Here is a 21,363-nt window from a genome sequence, read left to right as displayed (position 1 = left end):
CAACAGAGGCTCTAAGATCTATGCTAATGTCTTGATCAGGGAAAAGCTGGAGTCCAACTCAGCTGGTCATACACTTGATATTTTATTTGAACCTCACTTTCCTGTTGACTTTCATTTTCAAAGGGAAAATGGAGGTGAGCACCAGGTTATCTGTGGCCTTTGAAACTGGTGCCATGGAGAAACTCAAAAGCCGTTTATTTTTCTTCACCCTACCCTGTTTCATCATTAGATTTGTGACATTGATAGTAAGAAGAAGCAATCCACGTTTCCTAGCTCAAGGCAGTGTCTTAGAGAAGGAAACCTGAGTCTCTTGCTACAGTTCTGATTTAAAGTTGGAAGGAAGAGATTATGTTGGATGCATTACTTTCATTGGTCTATAATTGCATCAGGACTTTGGTTCTGGCAATGTTCAGAGAAGAGCTCTAATGTGGCCTTTCAAAAATGACCGTAAGACTGGGCATGATGGCTCAGGCCTGTAATCCTAGCACTTTGGGAGGCCAAGGTGAGCAGATCACTTGAGCTCACAGGTTTGAAACCAGCCTGGGCAACATGGTGTAATCCCATCTCTACTAAAAATATTAAAAACTAGCTGGGCGTGGTGGTGCGTGCCTGTAGTCCCAGCTACTCTGGAGGCTGAGGCGGAAGGATGGCTTGAGCCTGGGAGGTGGAGGTTTTAATGAGCCGAGATAGTGCCACTGCACTCCAGCCTGGGTGGTAGAGTCAGACCCTGTCTCAAAAAACAAAAACAAAAACAAAAACGACTTTTAAATTTGTATGTCAAACTGGTCTTGCTTGCTTTTTGTGTTGTTAATTTTTATTTATTTATTTTTTTTAGACAGGGCCTTTCTCTGTCATCCAGGCTGGAGTACAGTGGTATGAATGGCTCGACCTCCTGGGCTCAAGCAATCTTCCCACCTCAGCTTCCTGAGCAGCTGGGATTACAGGTGCACACCACTACACCTAGCTAATTTTTTGATTTTTTTTTGTGGAGGCGGAGTTTCACCATGTTGCCCAGGCTTGTTTTGAACTTCTGGGCTCAAGTGATCCACCGGCCTCAGCCTTTCAAAGTGCTGGGATTATAGGTATGAGCCACCATGCCCAACCTGGTCTTGCTTTTTAAGTTCTACCACTTTGGGTGTTTACAGAACAGATTTTCATATTTCTTTATGTTTCCTTTTCAAGACAAGAAGGGCATTAATATTTATTGAGCAATTACCATTGCCATGCACTGTGCTGGTTACTTTGTATTCATTCTTATTTTCCTCGCATCAACAAACCTGTGAAGAGGTATGAGCTCAATTTTCTAGGTAGGAAAATCAAGACTCAGAGGCAAGTAGCTTGCGAGTAAATGGGGGAAGTTAGGATTTAATCTGCTGTTTGTGTGTTTATTTTTTACCATGTTGTGTCAATAAAAGTCATATAACTTTCCAAAATACAACATGCATGTGATTACTGTCCTGCATAGATTATTTTATGTTAAATATACCATATATAAAAAAAGAAATACATGTGTCCTTAAAATTTGAAAATATTTTATTTGCTTTTTTTTAACAGACTACTTAGAAATAACTGCTTATGTTTACTACTGAGTTTGCACATGAGCTGCTTTGTGTTTTACATGTTATTTGGTGGGGTTTCAAAAAAGAATTTGAAATATTTCATCTTATTACTGATCTCTGTGACAAACTAGGAACAAAGTTAATTTTTTTAAAGTGGTGGTAAGAGTAAAGAAAAATTCCAGTTAAGGATTTAACAGAAAAAGTTGCCCTATATCTTGAAGTCTCATTGCTGAAGAAAATAAGCTTTTAATCTGAATTCCTCCTAGTTATTCAAGAGTGGAGGAATACAGGAAAATTTGGGCATAATAAATCTATATATAGAGAGAGAGAGAGATTTTTTTTTTTCCCAAGACAGAGTCTTGCTCTGTCACCCAGGCTGGAGTGCAGTGGCATCATTTCTGTTCACTGCAACCTCCGCTTCCCAGGTTTAAGTGATTCTTGTGCCTAAGCCTCTTGAATAGCTGGAACTACAGGCACCTGCCACTATGCCCGGCTAATTTTTGTATTTGTTTAGTAGAGATGGGGTTTCACCACATTGGGCAGGTTGATCTTGAACTCCTGACCTCAGGTGATCTCTCCACCTCGGCCTCCCAAAGTGCTGGGATTACAAGCAGGAGCCACGGTGCCCGGCCAACATCTTTGTTTATTCTGGTTTTCGATTCTGTTTATTTCATGTATCTTTCTCCCCTCCTTACTGGAATATGATATAATTTAGTCTCCTTCCACATCATAAAAATTTGGCACTTTTCACATTATGTGACAAATGCATACACTATCATGTACCATTACCACTGTAAAAAGTCTAAATTTTGTGATTTTGTGTCTTTTTATTTATTTATTTATTTATTTTTTTTTACATTTAGAACGTGTTACGAGTCAGTTTTTAGTGAAAAAACATTGAGCTAGGAGCCAAGACCCATCTCTTCACTATTTTGGTATTGTGCAAGTCATCTTATCTCTCTGGATCTCAGTTGTCTCATCTGTAAAAAGGAGATAAAAATTATTTACCTGCCTGAACGTAAGTACTCAATAATTGCATTTGGTTGCAGAGAAAAATGACTACCACTACCACCACCACCAAAATACAAAAAAGGAAAAACCAAAAACGAACTCACAGATGGCTTAAACATGCAATATTTATTTTTTATATAAAATAATCATTGAAATAGCACTCTAGGATGGGTATAGTGGCTTTATAAAGTCATCAGAGACTTAAGCTTCTTTCAGTTCTTTTATCAGTGATCCCTAAGATGTTCTTGTAGCATTGGTTCATGTAAGTCCAAGATAGCTGCCAGAGCTCTAACCGTCACTGTCATGTTCCAGGCAGCGAAGCACAGGCGAAGAAAGATGCATCCTCTTCCTTTAAGGAGAATTCCTGAACCAAGGCTGAGGCTATAAGAAAGCAGGGAAATGTAGCTGAATGCATGGCTGCCCTCTATAAAATTGGGCTTTTGTTACTGAGAAGGAAGGAAAGATTTGGATATTGGCAAGCAAATAGAAGTGTCTGCCATGATATGAATCTTTTTATCTTTCAGCTCTGAAATCTGTAAGCTATGATAACCACTCATAGAAGCTTCTATAATTTGCCATGGCAGAGATTTAAGTCTGACTATTAACTACAGAAGGAAATAATCTTCACGTAATAAGTTGTGTTTCTGTTTTTACTTTTAGCCCTTAATTCATTGTAGAAACTTTTCTGTCTTATTTGTGGATTTGTTCTGGTTATTTTTTAAAATTACCCATAAATGCTCAATAGATGTTTATTGTACATTTTATGGTTGTGTTAAAAAGAGCTAACATTTATTGAGCTACTTGCTGTAAGCAAGGCACTAAAATGACAGAGATAAGTTATCCCAAGGGTATCACATAACTAATCATCAAGGAGTACATTTATATTGAAAGTAAATATAATTCATCTCAAGATACATTTCACTATGGTCACATGAGGAACACTTGCCTTTCTTGCTAGCTAAAAGTAGTTTGTTCTTTTTCTTTCCTTTCTTCTTTTTTTAACCACTTAACTGTTAGTTGTCTTGAAATTTTCTCTTATTACTAGTTCTTGCTTAACTTATTTAGCCACACCAATATTTTATTTCCTTCCAGACTTTTCTTTTTTTTTTTTTTGTTGAGACGGAGTCTCACTGTTTACCCAGGCTGGAGTGCAATGGCTTAGTGCAACCTCCACCTCCTATGTTCAAGCGATTCTCCTGCCTCAGCCTCCTGAGTAGCTGGGACTACAGGCATTCACCACCACACCCAACTGATTTTTGTATTTTTAGTAAAAATGGGGTCTCACCATGTTGGCCAGGGTGGCCTTGAACTCCTGACCTCAGGTGATCTGCCTGCCTCGGCCCCCCACAGTGCTGGGATTACAGGAGTGAGCCACCACGCCCGGCCCCTTCCAGACTTTTCTTTGTGAATATTATATAAATATACCCTATACTTGTCATGCAAAATGGTTCAATTGTCATTGTTTCTATTTCAAGAGTAAACTGAAATAAATAGCTTTGAGAAAAATTCAGGGAATGGAAATTGGAGTGAGAAAGATTCTAAAGATTCAGTCAATCTTTTAGAGTTTTTAGAGTTTTTAGAAGGGAGACAGTAAGTTAAGATTTTATTTCTACACAGTATATTTGTATTTTTGAAAGTTTTTACATTTTTTGGTTGTATTAGGTAGGCACAAAGTACAGTAGTTCTTTTGCTGCTAGTACTGCAGTTTCCTTTTTTCTGATCTAGACTTGTTGACCTCAAACAAAATAATCAGGAGACCTGTGACCATAAAAACAACCCGGTTTTGTTTTTAAGAGGCATTTAACGTTATAAATCACCTGACTGAGAATGTCTGTTTGGTGAATACCATTTTCATGACTTTTAATTTTTTTTAATTAACAGAAAAGTATCATGCTATGCATTATTTTGTAAGCAGCATTTTAAAAATTGCAATTGTATTTAATAGCTTACCTTCCTCACTAGATTGAAGCCCTGTGAGGGTAAGGACTATGTCGATCTCGCTTACCTTTGTCTTCTAGCATAGTATCTGGTACCATAGTCATTACTTAATACATAAATATTAGTTTAGTTTTGTTTTTAGAAACAAAGTCTCAATACATACATAAATACATACATACATACTTATAATAGGTTAAAGGAAACATGCTTCAATTCAGCCATTAATTGAAAAGGAAGAGGGGCAAAAGAAGAGGGTTGAGGAAGGTGGAAAAAGATACATAAAGGAGGCTGGGCGTGGTGGCTCATGCCTGTAATCCCAGCACTTTGGGAGGCCAAGGCAGGCGGATCACAAGGTCAGGAGATCAAGACCATCCTGGCTAACATGGTGAAACCCCATCTCTACTAAAAACATACAAAAAAATTAGCCAGGCATGGTGGCATGCGCCTGTAGTCCCAGCTACTTAGGAGGCTGAGGCAGGAGAATTGCTTAAACCCAGGAGGCAGAGGTTGCAGTGAGCCGAGATTGCACCACTGCACTCCAGCCTGGGCAACAGAGCGAGACACTGTCTCAAAAAAAAAAAAAAAAAAAATTATCTGGGCGTGGTGGCGGGCGCCTGTAGTCCCAGCTACTCAGGAGGCTGAGGCAGGAGAATGGTGTGAACCCGGGAGGTGGAGTTTGCAGTGAGCCAAGATCGCGCCACTGCACTCCAGCCTGGGTGACAGAGTGAGACTCTGTCTCAAAAAAAAAAAAAAAAAAAAAAAAAAAAAATGTATATAAAGGAGGAACAGAGACTACTTCCAAGGAAAGAGAAAATTTTCAGTTTTCTGTACTTTTCACCCCGGTTATCTATGGTAATTTTTTTTAACCACTTCCAGGATATCTTGGCCAACAATCTAACCAGAAACCATCACACATACACGCATGTGTACACACACACACACACACACACACACAAAACAAGCAAACTTAATCTGTGTAACTACTGGTATAAATCAGTAGCTAAGAAATCTGCCTCTGTGTATGAATGGAAATTTCATTTTTTGAGACATGTTCTCACTCTGTCACCCTGGCTAGAGTGCTGTGGCGTGACCATGGCTCACTGCAGCCTCAACCTGCTGGGCTCAAGTGATCCTCCCACCTCATCCCCCACCAAGTAGCTGGGTTACAAGCATGTGCCACCATGCCCAACTAATTTTTGTATTTTTTGTAGAGACAGAGGTTTCACCATATTGCTCAGGCTGGTCTTGAACTCCTGGGCTCAAGGAATCCACCCTCCTTGTCCTCACAAAGTGCTGGGATTATAGGCAGGAACCTCCGTGCCCAGCAGAATAGAAATTTTGACTTGGTTGAGACAGGGGAAGAGAGAGGACTTTAAAATTTAAGGAAATTATATCTACTGAATACTAAGAAAAGCTTAAGAACTCTGCTTACTTTGTAATTTTACCTGAGGCTCTGATGCCTTTGGGGTCAGTGCCTCCCATTCTGTCGTGAGATGACTACATAATTTAGAATTTCACACCATCCTACTTTAGAGAGTAAATTATCAGCCTGTCCTGGTTTGGATGAGTCTACTGTTTCAGCCTGGTTCAGCCCGGTGTCTCCTCTTTAGGTCCATATCTCTCTTATGAAAGAAGAGGGTGATAAAGAAAGGAGAAGGCCATTCTTACTGACCTGATAGTGGAAGAAAAGTAGGTTAGTTTCCCTTCTTCCTATTGCCTGTCCTTATCACTCATCTCTCTTTCTTCTATGTGGATATTTGTATATTTTCTCATTCATGAAAATCTGTAAACCTAGTAAATTTGCTGTTATTCCTTTAATGCAGACACATTTGACATCTTGGCATTTAAAGAGACTTTTGTGTCATTATTTTTCTGCCTAATGTGCTGGAATACTTACCATTTCTTTTTTTTTTTTTTTAAATACAGTTGATGTTTATAGAGCCCTTATTAAGAATTAGAGTCAGTGTTTAAATTAATTGTCCTAGTTATGTCTAGAATAAGCACTAACAGATTAGAAACTAGTAGAAAACATTCTCCATCAATCAAAAATAAATTTAAAAGGCAAGAAAGGAGAGGAAATAAATGTTAAAGAGGTAGGATAAATAGAAAGCCCTACCAGCCTGAGCAACATAATGAAACCACAACTCTACCAAAAAAAATCACCACGCATGGTGGCTTGCTTGTGGTCCCAGCTACTTGAGAAGCTGAGGCAAGAGGATCTCTTGAGCCCAGGAAATCAAACTTGCAGTGAGCTGTGAGCTCACAACTGCACTTCAGCCTGGGTGGCAGAATGAGAACCTGTCTCAAAAAACAAAAAAACAAAAAAGCCCTATAGAAGGTTGTAGATTTAAAAATCAAGATATGGTATTAAAGCCGGGCGTGGTGACTCACACCTGTAATCCCAGCACTTTGGGAGGCTGAAGTGGGCAGATTGGTTGAGGTTAGGAATTTGAGACCAGCCTGGCCAACATGACAAAACCCTGTCTCTACTAAAAATACAAAAAATTAGCCGGGCATGGTGGCATACACTTGTAGTCCTAGCTACTCAGGAGGCTGAGGCAGGAGAATCGCTTGAACCTGGGAGGTGAAAGTTGCAGTGAGCCAAGATTGCACCACTGCATTCTAGCCTGGGCTACAGAGCGAAACTCCATCTCAAAAAAAAAAAAAAAAAAAAAAAGATACGTTATTAAATCAACTTTAAGGGCTGGATGCGGTGGCTCACTCCTGTAATCCCAGCACTTTGGGAGGCCAAGTTGGGTGGATCACTTGAGGTCAGGAGTTTGAGACCACCCTGGCCAACATGGTGAAACCCAATCTCTACAAAAAATACAAAAATTAGCTGGGTATGATGGTACACACCTGTAATCCCAGCTACTTGGGAGGCTGAGGCAGGAATCGCTTGAATCCAGGAGGTGGAGGTTGCAGTGATCAGAGATCGCAGCACTGCACTCCAGCACGGGCAATAGAGTGAGACTCTGTCTCAAAAAACAAAAAACAAAAATGGCTTGAAGAAATCAGCATTCCTCTCCCTGGTAGAGAGAACAGTGTTGTATGGGAAAACACAAAAGGTAACAATTCAAGAAAGTGTTTAAAAATACTTGGACTAAAAAGGTGAAGAAGTCCTTAGAATACCTTTATCAATTTATTTCGTTTAATTTCTTTATGTGTGCATAAAAACGATGTGAGAAAAATCTATGATATGCCTAAAAATACTTTCAGCAAACATAAAATAGAATTGTAAGTGATAAAGCACGGTGGTGTAATTTAATTGGCAGCATTTTTTTTCTATATGGTATACAATGGTGTGTCTTAATATCAATGGAATCTTTTATCCCACCCTGAGGTCTCTGTCACTCAGGCTGGAGTAAGGTGGCACAGTCATAGCTCCCTGCAGCCTAGAACTCCTGGGTTCAAGCAGTCTTCTCACCTCAGCTTCCTGAATAGCTGGGATTATAGGTGCAAGCCACTGCACCCAGCCCAATGGAATCTTAAAGCCTATTTATTTTATTTTATCTTTTTCTTCTTCTTCTCTTTTTTTTTTTTTTGAGACAGTCTCACTCTGTTGCCCAGACTGGAGTGCAGTGGCACAATCTTGGCTCACTGGAACCTCTCCCTCCTAGGTTCAAGCCATTCTCCTGCCTCAGCCTCCCAGGTAGCTGGGACTACAGGCATGCGCCACCTTTCCGGGCTAATTTTCATATTTTTAGTAGAGACGGGGTTTCGCCATGTTGGCCAGGCTGGTTGCAAACTCCTGACCTAAGGTGATCCACCCACCTCAGCCTCCCAAAGTGTTGGTATTACAGGCATAAGCCACCGTGCCTGGCCCTTAAAGTCTATTTAATAACATATATATATATATATATATATTTTTTTTTTTTTTTTTTTTTTTTTGAGATGGAGTTTTGCTCTGTTGCCCAGGTTGGAATACAGTGGTGCAATCTCGCTCACTGCAATCTTCGCCTCCCAGGTTCAGGCGATTCTCCTGCCTCAGCCTCCTGAGTAGCTAAGACTACAGGCGTGCGCCACCATGCCTGGCTAATTTTTTGTATTTTTGGTAGAGACAGGGTTTCATCATGTTGGCCAGGTTGGTCTTGAACTCCTAACCTCAACCAATCTGCCTGCTTTGGCCTCCCAAAGTGCTGGCATTACAGGCGTGAGCCACCACGCCCAGTCTCTTCATACCCTTTTGCTAGAGATTTTCTTCCAAGACCCCTATATCAATTTTACAAGCTTTACACGCTTGGTGCTGGTGCTTTCTTCATCTTATCAGAAGATGATGACAGGAAGTTTTCAGATTCATATTCTTTCCTCAAACTCTTCTTAAATGATTTGTTGATGAAGACCTGGAGGGCTGGCCTTCATGAATCACACCAACTTGTATTACTTTTCAGGCAACCTATTCTTTATTCAGATACACACTCTCAGAATGTATCAAGAACTAAACTAATAAACACACTTGTCAGGTTATGTGGTGCTCTTCAACATTCAAATCAGATTTAGCTACTCTTCCTTTAGCTCAGCCACCATCCATCAACCCCCCACTTCTTAAAAATGCTTAATATAACATCTTGGGGGAAATCATTTTATAATTTAATGTTTAATATGGCAACAACTTTTGGCTGTAGGCATTTATAGCAATGTTACAGTGATTTATTTTCTGACCATTCTCGTATCAATCTCTTTACCACCTTTAGCATTAATGTAGATTTTGAGGCATGTAAAAGAACATCAAGATTTTGTCAGAATTTCCTGTTGACTAAACTCAGCTTTATTTTTTCCTTAAACTATACTTTGCTGGAAGTTGTGCAGCTTCTGTTCAGTATTTTCAGGAAGTTCCTGACAAATTGACATTTGCATGAGTCCATCAATTCAGCCTCATGTTCCTTGAGTTTTTTTATTTATTGGAGGCATAGTTGGTTTCTGCTATTTTCATTTGCATTGTTTGGCTGCTGATAGGTAATCCTGTTGTGTTTTACTAACAAAACGTAACATGGCTTTGTCTACGTGCAGGTATCTTCCTGTCTAAAGTCAGGTAAAGCACTTAGTTGTTCCTTTATAAGAAAGAGTAAAATTGCTGTTATTCCCCTAATATCAAGTATTTGCTTCACTAACATCAGCTGCTTTGTTTCTGTGCTTACAAAATAACTTTTCATTTTAATGCCAAATCACAGCTTAATCTTTATGAAGATATTTACAATGACAAGCACCAACAATGCAAAAACTTAATCTGAAGTTATGACAATAATAATAACTATAATAAAGTTCATGCATGTACGCATAACAAAGACTATGTTGCTGTTGCTATGTGGCTAATTACAATTTTCATATTCCATTGAGGCTGGGTGTAGTAGCTGATGCCTCTAATCCCAGCACTTTGGGAGGCTGAGGCAAGAGGATTCCTTGAGCCCAAGAGTTTGAGACTGGCCTGGGCAACATGTTGAGAACCTGTCTCAAAAAACAATAAAAAAAAAATACGAATATGGTTGGGATATAAAGGTCAGTCATGAGATAAAAGATTAAATTTACTGTAAAGCTAGAAAATCTTGTTTATATATATATACCTAATATTTGAATAAAACTTAACAGAATTATAAGGAAAAACAGACAAAATCATGATGTAAAATTTTCACGTGCTTTTCTAGTGATTGTAGAACAAGCAAACAAAAATCATTGAGAACATAGAAATGGGATAATTTTGAAAAATTGTAAGCATGACTAGTGTAGAAGGTTAATAGTGGTTCATGAATTGTATTTTTTAAAATTTTCACATTTTATAAACTTGGATTTTTTTGCTCTATTTTTAATCCTTTTAAAAAAATTGAAATATGATTTACATATCATACAATTCTTTTATAGTATACAACTCACTGGTTTTTAGTATATTCATAAGGTTATGCAACCATCTCAACGATCTAATTTTAGAATATTTTCATCACCCCAAAAGGAACCCTATACCCATTTAGCACTTATTTCTCATTTTCCCCTCCCTCCACCAGCAGCCCTCAGTAACCTGTAACTGCTTTCTTTCTCTGTGGATTTGCCTATTTTCCACATTTATATAAATTGAATCATATAATATGTGTCCTCTTGCTTCTGGCTGTATTTACTATTAATCAGTTCTGTTGTATTTTATTTTTAAACAGATTTCTCCTTAAAAATATCAGTCTTGGCCGGGCACGGTGGCTCAGGCCTATAATCCCAGCACTTTGGGAGGCTGAGGCGGGCAGATCACCTGAGGTCAGGAGTTCAAGACCAGCCTGGCCAACATGGTAAAATCCTGTCTCTACTAAAAATATAAAACTAGCTGGGCGTGGTGGCCTACAGCTGTAATCCCAGCTACTCTGTAGGCTGAGGCAGGGGAATCACTTGAACCCAGGAGGCAGAGGTTGCAGTGAGCCAAGGTCATGCCACTGCACTCCAACCTGGGTGGCAGAGTAAGACTCTGCATCAAAAAAAAAAAAAAAAAAATCAGATCAGTCTTTTGTCCTTTAAAATTATCAAAAAGTGAAAGTTTTTGGCTTTGAAATGGCAGTCAAAATTCATTGTCCTCTTGCAAAAGTTAAAAATAAATCCATCTTGAATGAAATGTAAGTCTGACAATCTCTAAACCTGAAATCAAGGAGGAGTTTTGTTTCTGCTTCCACAGAAGCAAATTCTCAGTTTGATCAGAGAGGATAATGTTCCATATTTTGTTTCCAAAGTGTGAAACTTTCCTGGCTTTACATCATTTTTATTGTGTCTAGATATGAACTTTCTTTGCTAGTTCATTTTCCTTGTTGTTAATCTTTGTATCTCAGCAACCAGGCCTGCTACTTGCTTTACCAATATAATTTTAAGCTGGCTGAATAAGCAATATTTAGTTTAAAGGCATTTACAAGTCATATAACTTAATCATTTTAAATGAATGGTGTGAGTACAAGCAGCTTTTTTTCTTTTTTTAAAAAATTTTATTTCTGTTTAGTATTTCTGATTAGGTAACAGGAAATATCTGTACTCAAAAGAATAAATAGATAATAAAATTTAAGTACTTAAGTAATACTGAGTTCAAGTTAAATTCTCTTATTTAAAATTTGTTTTATTTTTATAAATGAGGGAACTGAAGTGGGAAAAGTTAATTGGCTAACCTGTGATCATATAGCAAGTAAGTGGTGCAGCTGGAACTAGAATATAGATCTAAATTTAGTTCTGCCTTACTGCTTGGTATAAAACCCACTTTCTGTTTCTCCTTTTTTCCCACTATCTATTTTTTAAAGATCCAAGTTTACCTTTGAGATGGGCATTCTCTTTGTGTCTCATTGTAGGTGAGGTTGGTAAATAATAGAGCAAAGGGAGGCAGTATGTTCTAGGGCAGTGGTTTTCAAATGTTGGCATGTATCAGAATCACCTATAGGGCTTGTTAAAACACAGATTGTGAGGCCTCCTACACCCAGAGTCTCTGATTTAGAAAATATGGAGTAGGCCTTGAGAATTCGCATTTCTAACAAATTCCCAGGTGATGCCAATGCTGCTGGCCCAGGGACCATACTTTAAGAACCACTCCTGAAAAGCCAACAAAGGCTTTGGAGTCAGTCACTCCCAGGTCTGTACTCTGGCTGTATGACTAACTGCTGTGTGAACTAGAAGTGATATGTCTCAGTTTCTTGTACTTTGAAATGGGGATAATAATATTGACTTCACAGAGTCATTGTAAGAGTTGATGCGTTAATATATTTTAAAAGTTTAGCATACTGCTTGGTACATAGTAAACATTCAATAGATGGTTTCTGTTGTTATTTATAATAAGCATGGGGATCAATTAAATCTTTAGGAATCATAAATTCAGTTAGTGTTTTAAAGCAGTTTCTCAGAAACTTTTTGTGATTTTGTCACTTCAAGATGTTGTCAGCGGCTAGGTGCAGTGGCTCATGCCTATAATTTTAGCACTTTGAGAGGCCGAGCTGGGTGGATCATCTGAGGTCAGGAGTTCGAGACTAGCCTGGCCAACATGGTGAAACCCCATCTTTACCAAAAATACAAAAATTAGCTGGGCGTGGTGGTGGGTACCTGTAGTCCCAGCTACTCGGGAGGCTGAGGCAGGAGAATCGCTTGAACGTGGGAGGCGGAGGTTGCAGTGAGCTGAGAAAGGGCCATTGCACTCCAGCCTGGGCGATAGAGCAAGACTCTGTCTCAAAAAAAAAAAGATGTTGTCAGGTGTTGTTAGGACATACACACACACTCATGTATACAAACACATTCTCTTGACTTTCCTTCTTATTTATGGTAGTCTTGGCAGGAGAGGAAGAGAGCAGCAGAAGGGACAAAAACACGTGGAAGAATATGGAAAAATTAGAACCCTCATTTATAGGTGGTGAGAATGTAAAATGGTATAGCTGCTTTAGAAAACAGTTTGGCAGTTCCTCAAAAAGTTAAACTTAGAGTTACCAAACTGACTCAGCAATTCTACTCCTAGTTATATAACCAAAAGAATTGAAAACCTGTTAACAAAGTAACTTGAACACAAATGTTTACTGAAGTATTATTCAAAACTTCCTGAAAGAAACAATCCAAATGTCCATCAATTCATGAATGGGTAAACAAATATGGCATAACTATACTATAGACTATCTATTCAGCTATAAAAAAGAAATAAAGTCCTGATACTTGTTACAATGTTGTTGGACCTGGAAACATACTGCTAAGTGATAAAAGGCAGACACAAAAGGCTACATATTGTATAATTCCATTTATATGAAATGCCCAGAATAGGCAAATCTATACAGATAGAAAGTAGATTAGTGGTTGCCAGGGGGTGGGAAAAAAGGGTAACAGTGAGTGACTGCTAATGGGTATGGGGTTTCTTTTTGAGATGATAAAAATGTTTTAAAATTAGATAGTAGAGATGGTTGCACAGCCTTGTGAATATTCTAGAAAACCCTGAATAGTATAACTTAAAACATTTTATGCCTTATGAGTTATATCTCAAAAAACCCAAAATGCACACCTACGTATGTGTGGACAAGAAGCATGAATGAATAATAAACCTTTTTTGTTATTAAAAGTAATTGTGGGGAAGAGGAGGTGATTCATAGTGAGAAGACATTCTGTGAAGTATACTACCCTATTAGAGATTCTAGTATCCTAGAGATGAGTGGATCTCAGGTTTTAGTATACATAGGAACCCCCTGGAACCCCCTGTTTGTTAAAACAGGTTCCTGGCCCCCACCCCAGAGGTTTTGGGTACAGCCTGAGAATTTGCATTTCTGATCTGCTTTCAGATTATCAGATTTTGTAAGATTGAGAACTAAACTTTGGGTAGCATCTTTATAGATTAGACATATCCTGTACTTAAGTGGGTGAATGTTATGACATGTGAAGTATATCTCAATAAAGATGCTAAAAAAATTGGTATAAAGATAGTAAAATGTGAGTTTTAGTGGTTTGTTAATGGCAAGACAATGCTCTGTAAGGGAATTGGTTTAATTATTAATTTCTTCATTTGTAAAATGTGTCAATCTCCTGTGTATGTATCACCTAGGGTTGTGGTGAAAATGGGGTTATGTGTTCTTTTCCAAATGGTGTTCTGTGGGTAAAACGCGTTGCCTTAAAAAAAAAAAAAGCCATGGCTAGATTGAAGCTTTTGTAATTAACCAAATGTTTTCTTATACTATAAAAACAATATAGGCCGGGCGCGGTGGCTCACGCCTGTAATCTTTGCACTTTGGGAGGCCGAGGCGGGCGGATCACCTGAGGTCGGGAGTTTGAGACCAGCTTGACCAACAGGGAGAAATCCCCATCTCTACTAAAAATACAAAATTAGCCAGGCGTGATGACACATGCCTGTAATCCGAGCTGCTTGGGAGGCTGAGGCAGGAGAATTGCTTGAACCCAAGAGGCGGAGGTTGCGGGGAGCAGTGATTGTACCATTGCACTCCAGCCTGGGCAATAAGAGTGAAACTCTGTCTCAAAAAAACAAACAAACAAAAACAGTTTAAAATATTGTATTCTGTCTTTTTAATTTTGGCTACAAAAACATTTCTCCCTTGATTTTCTTTAGTGATCTATTTTAAGCATTATTTTTGGTAAGTTATAATCTATTTTTTCCCTTTCCTATATATTTTTTTGTTTTATTAAACCTCTTGAGATTAAATATATGATTAATGTGGCATTTGGAATGTATGTATATAGAGTTAAAACATCTATTCATGACTTTACCATAATTATTCCTTTATTTCAGATGAGGTGGAGGAACATCCTGCTACAGTATTGCTTTCTCTTGATTACATGTTTACTTACCGCTCTTGAAGCTGTGCCTATAGACATAGACAAGACAAAAGTACAAAATATTCACCCTGTGGAAAGTGCAAAGATAGAACCACCAGTAAGTGAAATGAAGTGAAATGGGAGGAATTATAACTAAACTAAATGAATTATAACTAAATGAGGCAAAATGAGGTGAAACTATAACTAAATGAAATGGGAGGAATTATAACAAAAATATTGCTAATATTTATTACTTATAAAATTGTACACTTGGGAACTATTTCTGAAATAGTGAAAAGAGTATTGGCCAAGCATATGCTGTTTACCATTAGACAATATTTATTTAATATATTAGTATATTAGATAGAAGAATTAATCATAATACAATTCCAACACAGACCTAACTAGCCAAGAAAACACTGTATTATATTCAAAGCAGAGGCAGATAACAATGGGGAGAAACCAAAATGGTAAAATCTTCGTTGTCTGAACTATATAGAAAATCTACTGGACTAGAGAGTGTCATAAAAAAGAAAAATCTACCTTTATGTAACAATAAAAGATGATATTGGTTCTGATATAAAACTATTTATTTCAGAAATATAGCTTTTCACTTTGTTGAAACTATCAAAATAAATATGTCTTAATGCCATTTTGCTAGAAATTGTTTCTCAGGATTGACCTCTTTAGATTCAAACAAGGAAAAACCTGCAGAAGCATTACTGTTGGTTTCTTAATTTGAAGGATACTGGACTTTATTATGATGAATATCTCAAGCAAGTGATTGATGTGCTGGAAACAGATAAACACTTCAGAGAAAAGCTCCAGAAAGCAGACATAGAGGAAATAAAGGTAAATGCAGTTCAATAATATATACATTTATGTATCTTAACTTAAAATTTTTTTAGAGTTGAGGCCTCACCATATAACCCAGGCTGGTCTTGAGCTCCTGGGCTCTAGTGATCCTCCCACCTCAGTCTCTCCAGTAGTTGGGACTACGGGTGCGTGCACCACGCTCGGCTTAAATATTTAACAAACATTTGTGCATGCCAGGCACTGAGCTAAGTACTAGAAATACAAAGACGAGATTTATTCCCGGCCCTTAAGGAACCCTCAAGGGAAAATCATATCCAGAAATAGATTATAGGATGGATTATATGATGAGTATTTAATTTAGAAATACAGAAGACAGACACATAATCTAATATGAAGCAGTGTGGCAAGGTGGGAAGTTATTCTTCCTAATAGAGATTATGCCAGAGCTTAAAGATGTAGTGAGAAAAGGATAGGGACTGGGAGGCATCCTAGACAAAGGTGCAATGGTACAGAGGCAAGAGGTATATGGGAAACTGGAAGCAGTAACTGTAGCTAGACCCCAGAATGGGAAATGGAGGCCTGAGTGGCCAAAAGATGAGGTTTGGAAAGAATCACAACCTCGATGACAGAGGGCCTGTATATCATGTTAAGGGGTTTGGGTCATTATCTGAGAACAGTAGGAAGTTATTCAAAAGTTTGGAATAGGCGAGGTTCTGGTGTTTTAATCAGGTCCAGATTAACAGAAGAGATAATGGGCTATGTATTATATCAATCAGAGAGGTTTAACCATTTGACTCTGTCCTAAGAACCCTATTTGACATAATTCCAGCCATAGTTAGCTCTTTAGTACTCATAATAAGAAAGGGGGTTGCAAAGATCTGACATGCGAGATTCTTGTAAAGTCTTAACTTAAAAGGAAATGAATCAGTTTAGCTGGGTTTATCTTAGACTCAGTGAGTAAAAAAAAAAATCCAGTTAATTTTAAAATTCCAATAATGTCTCCTAAGATAATTTTGTTTGCTTATGTTACCTTTATTTATTTAAGTTTTACTTTCTTAAAAAATTACGTTGCCTTTTTTCTAGAATCAGAATAAGAGAACTGTGTTTGAAAGACTCATTCTGGGTCAAACAAATCTTTTATTTTAGTTTCTGTTCTTGGTGTGAACTTCTTTGAAAGACTGACTCCCATTAGGTTGTGGTGTCTGTCAGCGCTCAGGTGTGGCATTTAGTTTGCAGCTCTCCTCTTGGAAGTTGTGAACTTTTCTGGGGAAAAGGTAATAGTGTTATGCTAATAATTCCCCAGAATTGTCTTTGAGGATAATCTTACTCTTCTTCTGAAGGATTAATTCGATCTGTGGAACAAGTTTCCTATGGTGAATATATCTGATGTAGAACTCTTAATGTCTTGTATCAGGAGTAAGAGCGTTATTTGGGGTAACATAGAAAATGTGGATCATGGGAGATACTACATGGAGATATTCAGGCAAAAGAAGAAAATAAGCTTCCTGGATTGGTGCAGGGAATACTTTTATAACTATCTTCCTTTCACATTCAATTCCTGTTTCTATGAAAGTTTAGGGGGAACCAAAATGAAGTTAAACAGTTACACAATAAAAAAGAAATGAGGGGCCAGGTGTGGTGGCTCACGCCTGTAATCTCAGCACTTTGGGAGGCTGAGGCAGGTGGATCATGAGGTCAGGAGTTCAAGACTAGCCTGGCCAAGATGGTGAAACCCTGTCTCTACTAAAAATACAAAAATTAGCCGGGTGTGGTGGCAGGCACCTGTAATCCCAGCCACTTGGGAGGCTGAGGCAGGAGAATTGCTTGAACCTGGGTGGCAGAGGTTGCAGTGAGCCGAGATTGTTCCACTGCACTCCAGCCTGGGCAACAGTGAGACTTTGTCTCAAAAAAAAAAAAAAAAAAAAAAAAAAAGGGGGGGCCAGGGGCAGTAATTCACACCTGTAACTTTGGGAGACTAAAGCAGGAGGATGGCTTCTAGCCAGTAGTTTGAGACCAGCTTGAGCAACATAGCGAGACCCTGTCACTACAAAAAATTAAAATTTAAAATTAATTTAATTAAAAATTAAATTAAAAATTATCCTTCAAATTAAAAAAAAAAATCATCTGAGGCCAGGCACAGTGGCTCACACTTGTAATCCCAGCAGTTTGAGAAGTCAAGGCGGGAGGATCACTTGGTCCCAGGAATTCAAGAACAGCCTAGGCAACATAGTGAAACCCCTATCTCTACCAAAAATAGAAAAAATTAGCTGGATGTGGTGGTGTGTGCCTGTAGTCCCAGCTGCTCAGAAAGCTGAGGTGGGAGGATCGCTCGAGCCCAGGGGTTTGAGGTTGCAGTGAGCCATGATTATATGACTGTACTCTAGCCCGCATGACACAGAACGAGACCTCATCTCTTAAAAAAGAAAAAAAAAAACGAGTAAAACTAGACAATAAAATGCAAACCAATAGAATCATCACAAATAGCCAAGCAAAGACTTTTTTTTCATAAAAAACTGAAAAAAAAAAGTTAGAATTTTCTCTTTCCTTTTTTTTTTTTGTTTTGGGACAAGGTCTCACTCTGTCACCCAGGCTGGAGTACAGTGACGCAATCTTGGCTCACTGCTACCTCTGCCTCCCAGGCTCAAGTGATCCTCCCACCTCAGCCTCCCAAGTAGCTGGGATTACAGGTGTGGGCCACCTTGTCTGGCTAATTTTTGTATTTTTAGTAGAGATGGGGTTTTGCCATGTTGTCCAGGCTGGTCTCAAACTCCTGACCTCAAATAATCCCCCTGCCTTGGCCTCCCAAAGTGCTGGGATTATAGGCGTGAGCCACCGTGCCCGGCCTCTCTTTCCTTTTCAGCTAAGCATTTTGAAAGGAGAATCATATTACATTTCTTCACTTCCCAAACATTCCCTAACTGGAAAGGTTATGGTACTGCCCTCACTGTTCCACTGAATATACCTTCATGGAGGGCATCTATGACTTCTTAATTGCCAAATCTAGTCAACATCCTAACATCTTTGATTCCTCATTCTACTGGGCTCCTTTATTTATCTCAATAGTTTTTAGATTTCAGGGTTTGTTAAAACATATTTCTGGTTCCTACCTTCAGGATGTCCAATTCAGTAACTCTAGAGCCTGCATTTCTGAAGTTCCCTGGTGATGCTGATGCTTCCAGTTGGGGACTACATTTTGAAAACCATTGTTTTATCTAATAATAATGACTATTCTCTCCTTGAAATATACTGCTCTTTTTGATTCTGTAACAGTATATTCTCCTAATTTTCCTACTAATTACTCATCTATGAAGAAAGTAATCAAAGGAGACCTAAAAAAGATAAATTTTGAAAAACCTTTATATATGGAATGACTAATGCTTATAGAGGCCCACTGAATTTTAACTTAATTTAAATGTTCTTTTTTGCCCTAATGGTGCTGACCAACTTAACTTTTTAAAAAATAACAAGCCAGGCGCGGTAGCTCACACCTGTAATCCCAGCACTTTGGGAGGCTGAGGTGGGTGGATTGCTTGAGCTCAGAAGTTCGAGACTAGCCTGGGCAACATGGCAAAATCCTGTCTCTACAAAAAATACAAAAATTAACCAGGCATGGTGGCATGCATCTGTAGTCCTAGCTACTCGGGATGTTGAGGTGGGAGGACTGTTTGAGCCTGGGAGATTGAGGCTGCAGTGAGCCATGATCATGCTACTGCACTTCAGCCTGGGTGACAGACTGGACCCCGTGTCATAGAATAAAATAAATAAATAAATAAATAATTAAATACTTTGTTGACATATAATTCATATACCATAAAATCTATCTTTTTAAAGGATAAAATTCAGTGTCTATTTGTCTGTTTTTGTTTTGTTTTATTTTGTTTTGTTTTGAGATGGAGTCTTGCTCTGTCACCCAGGCTGCAGTGCAGTGGCATGATCTCAGCTCACTACAACCTCCACCTTCCCGGCTGAAACGATTCTCCTGTCTCAGCCTCCTGAGTAGCTGGGACTGCAGGCATGTGCCACCACACCTGGCTAATTTTTGTATTTTTAGTAGAGATGGGTTTTCGCCATGTTGGCCAGGCTGGTCTCAAAACTCCAGCGCTCAAACGATCTATCCACCTCAGCCTCCCAAAGTTCTGGGATAACAGGTGGGAGCCACTGCACCCTGCCATTTCAGTAGTTTTTTAAAATATACCCACAGAGTCATGCAATCATCACCACTATCTAATTTTAGAATATTTTCATTGTCCGCCAAAAGAAACTGTGTGCCCATTAAGCTGTAACTCCTAATTGCGCCCCTTTCCCCGACCACAACAAATCTACTTTTCATCTCTGTGGATTTGCCTGTTCTGGACATTGCATATACGTGGACTCATACAATAAGTGGTTTGTTGTGTCTGGTTTCTCTCACTTAGCATAATGTTTTACAGGTTCATTCATGTTGCAGCATGTGTCAGGATTTTATACTTTTTTATGGCCAAACAATATACCATTGTATTGGTATACTATATTTTGTTTATCCATTCATTAGTTGATGGACGTTTAGGTTTCTGGTTTTTTGGCTAGTATGAATATGCAGCTATGAATATTATGTTTAAGTTATTGTGTTAACATGTTTTCTGTTGTTTTAGTTATATATCTAGGAATGGAATTGTTGGGTCATGGTAGCCCTATGTTTAACTTTTTGAGGAACTGCCAAATTGTTTTCTGAAGTGGCTACACCATTTTACAATTTAACCTTTTGAGTTTCTGCTTTGTGCTTTAATGATGCTTTTCTAAATTACATGATTTTTCAGACATCTTGATTTTAGAGTTAAAGCTAATCTTTTTTTTTTTTTTTTTTTTTGAGACAGAGTTTCACTCTTGTTGCCCAGGCTGGAGTGCAATGGCATGATCTTGGCTCACTGCAACCTCCGCCTCCTGGGTTCAAGCAATTCTCCTGCCTCAGCCTCCCGAGTAGCTGAGATTACAGGCATGGGCCACCACACCTGGCTAATTTTTGTATTTTCAGTAAAGATGGGGTTTCACCACGTTGGCCGGGCTGGTCTCGAACTCCTGACCTCAAGTGATCCGCCCACCTTGGTCTCCCAAAGTGCTGGGATTACAGGCGTGAGCCACCGTGCCTGGCCTTTTTTTTTTTTTTTTTTTTTTTTTTTGAGACAGAGTCTCGCTCTTGTTGTCCAGGCTGGAGTGCAGTGGTGCAATCTTGGCTCACTGCAACCTCTGTCTCCTGGGTTCAAGTGATTCTTCTGCCCCAGCCTCCCAGGCAGCTAGGATTGACAGGCGTGTGTCACCACACCCAGCTAATTTTTGTATTTTTAGTAGAGACGGTATTTCGCCAGGTTGGCCAGGCTGGTCTCGAGCTCCTGACCTCAGGTGATTGCCCACCTTAGCCTCCCAAAGTGCTGGGATTACAGGCGTGAGCCACCACACCCAGCCCTAAAGCTAATATCTTTTGAAGGAAATTCTTTTTATAATATTAAATTTATCTAAATTAGTCAAAAGTATTTATCACTAGTGTATTGTAACCCTGTTTTTAAGCTGTTGCATTTGTCTGAAAATGGAATTTAATAGATAAAACTAACTTATTAATTTTGTTAACAGAGTGGGAGGCTAAGCAAAGAACTGGATTTAGTAAGTCACCATGTGAGGACAAAACTTGATGAACTGAAAAGGCAAGAAGTAGGAAGGTTAAGAATGTTAATTAAAGCTAAGTTGGATTCCCTTCAAGGTAAGTGCTAAACAAAAGGTAGGATTTTTTTTTTCTTTTTTCCTTTTGAAACAGCGTTTTACCCTGTGG

At 38.7% G+C, this 21,363-nt stretch overlaps 1 protein-coding gene across 25 annotated transcripts in view; it reads left to right on the top strand.

Annotated features, from left to right (window-relative positions):
* Nucleotides 1–21,363, top strand: part of NUCB2 (nucleobindin 2) — a 57,099-nt gene that overhangs the window by 7,333 nt on the left and 28,403 nt on the right. For 4 of the 25 annotated variants that reach the window (XM_009246574.4, XM_063728145.1, XM_054525902.2 and 1 more), the window contains exons 2-6: nucleotides 2,423–2,577; nucleotides 6,119–6,201; nucleotides 14,722–14,865; nucleotides 15,492–15,599; nucleotides 21,168–21,294. In XM_009246574.4, the coding sequence (XP_009244849.3) occupies nucleotides 14,722–14,865; nucleotides 15,492–15,599; nucleotides 21,168–21,294 (379 nt within the window). In that variant the 5' untranslated portion in view covers nucleotides 2,423–2,577; nucleotides 6,119–6,201. Of the gene's footprint in view, nucleotides 1–835; nucleotides 945–2,422; nucleotides 2,578–3,099; nucleotides 3,206–6,118; nucleotides 6,202–10,651; nucleotides 10,778–14,721; nucleotides 14,866–15,491; nucleotides 15,600–21,167; nucleotides 21,295–21,363 lie in introns of those variants that run through there. The other 21 variants (XM_002821996.6, XM_024255733.3, XM_009246576.4 and 18 more) reach the window with 11 other exon arrangements.

The sequence above is a fragment of the Pongo abelii genome, chromosome 9 (assembly GCF_028885655.2).
Source record: "Pongo abelii isolate AG06213 chromosome 9, NHGRI_mPonAbe1-v2.0_pri, whole genome shotgun sequence".
Taxonomy (NCBI): domain Eukaryota; kingdom Metazoa; phylum Chordata; class Mammalia; order Primates; family Hominidae; genus Pongo; species Pongo abelii.
This window is presented reverse-complemented; position numbering and strand designations above follow the sequence as displayed.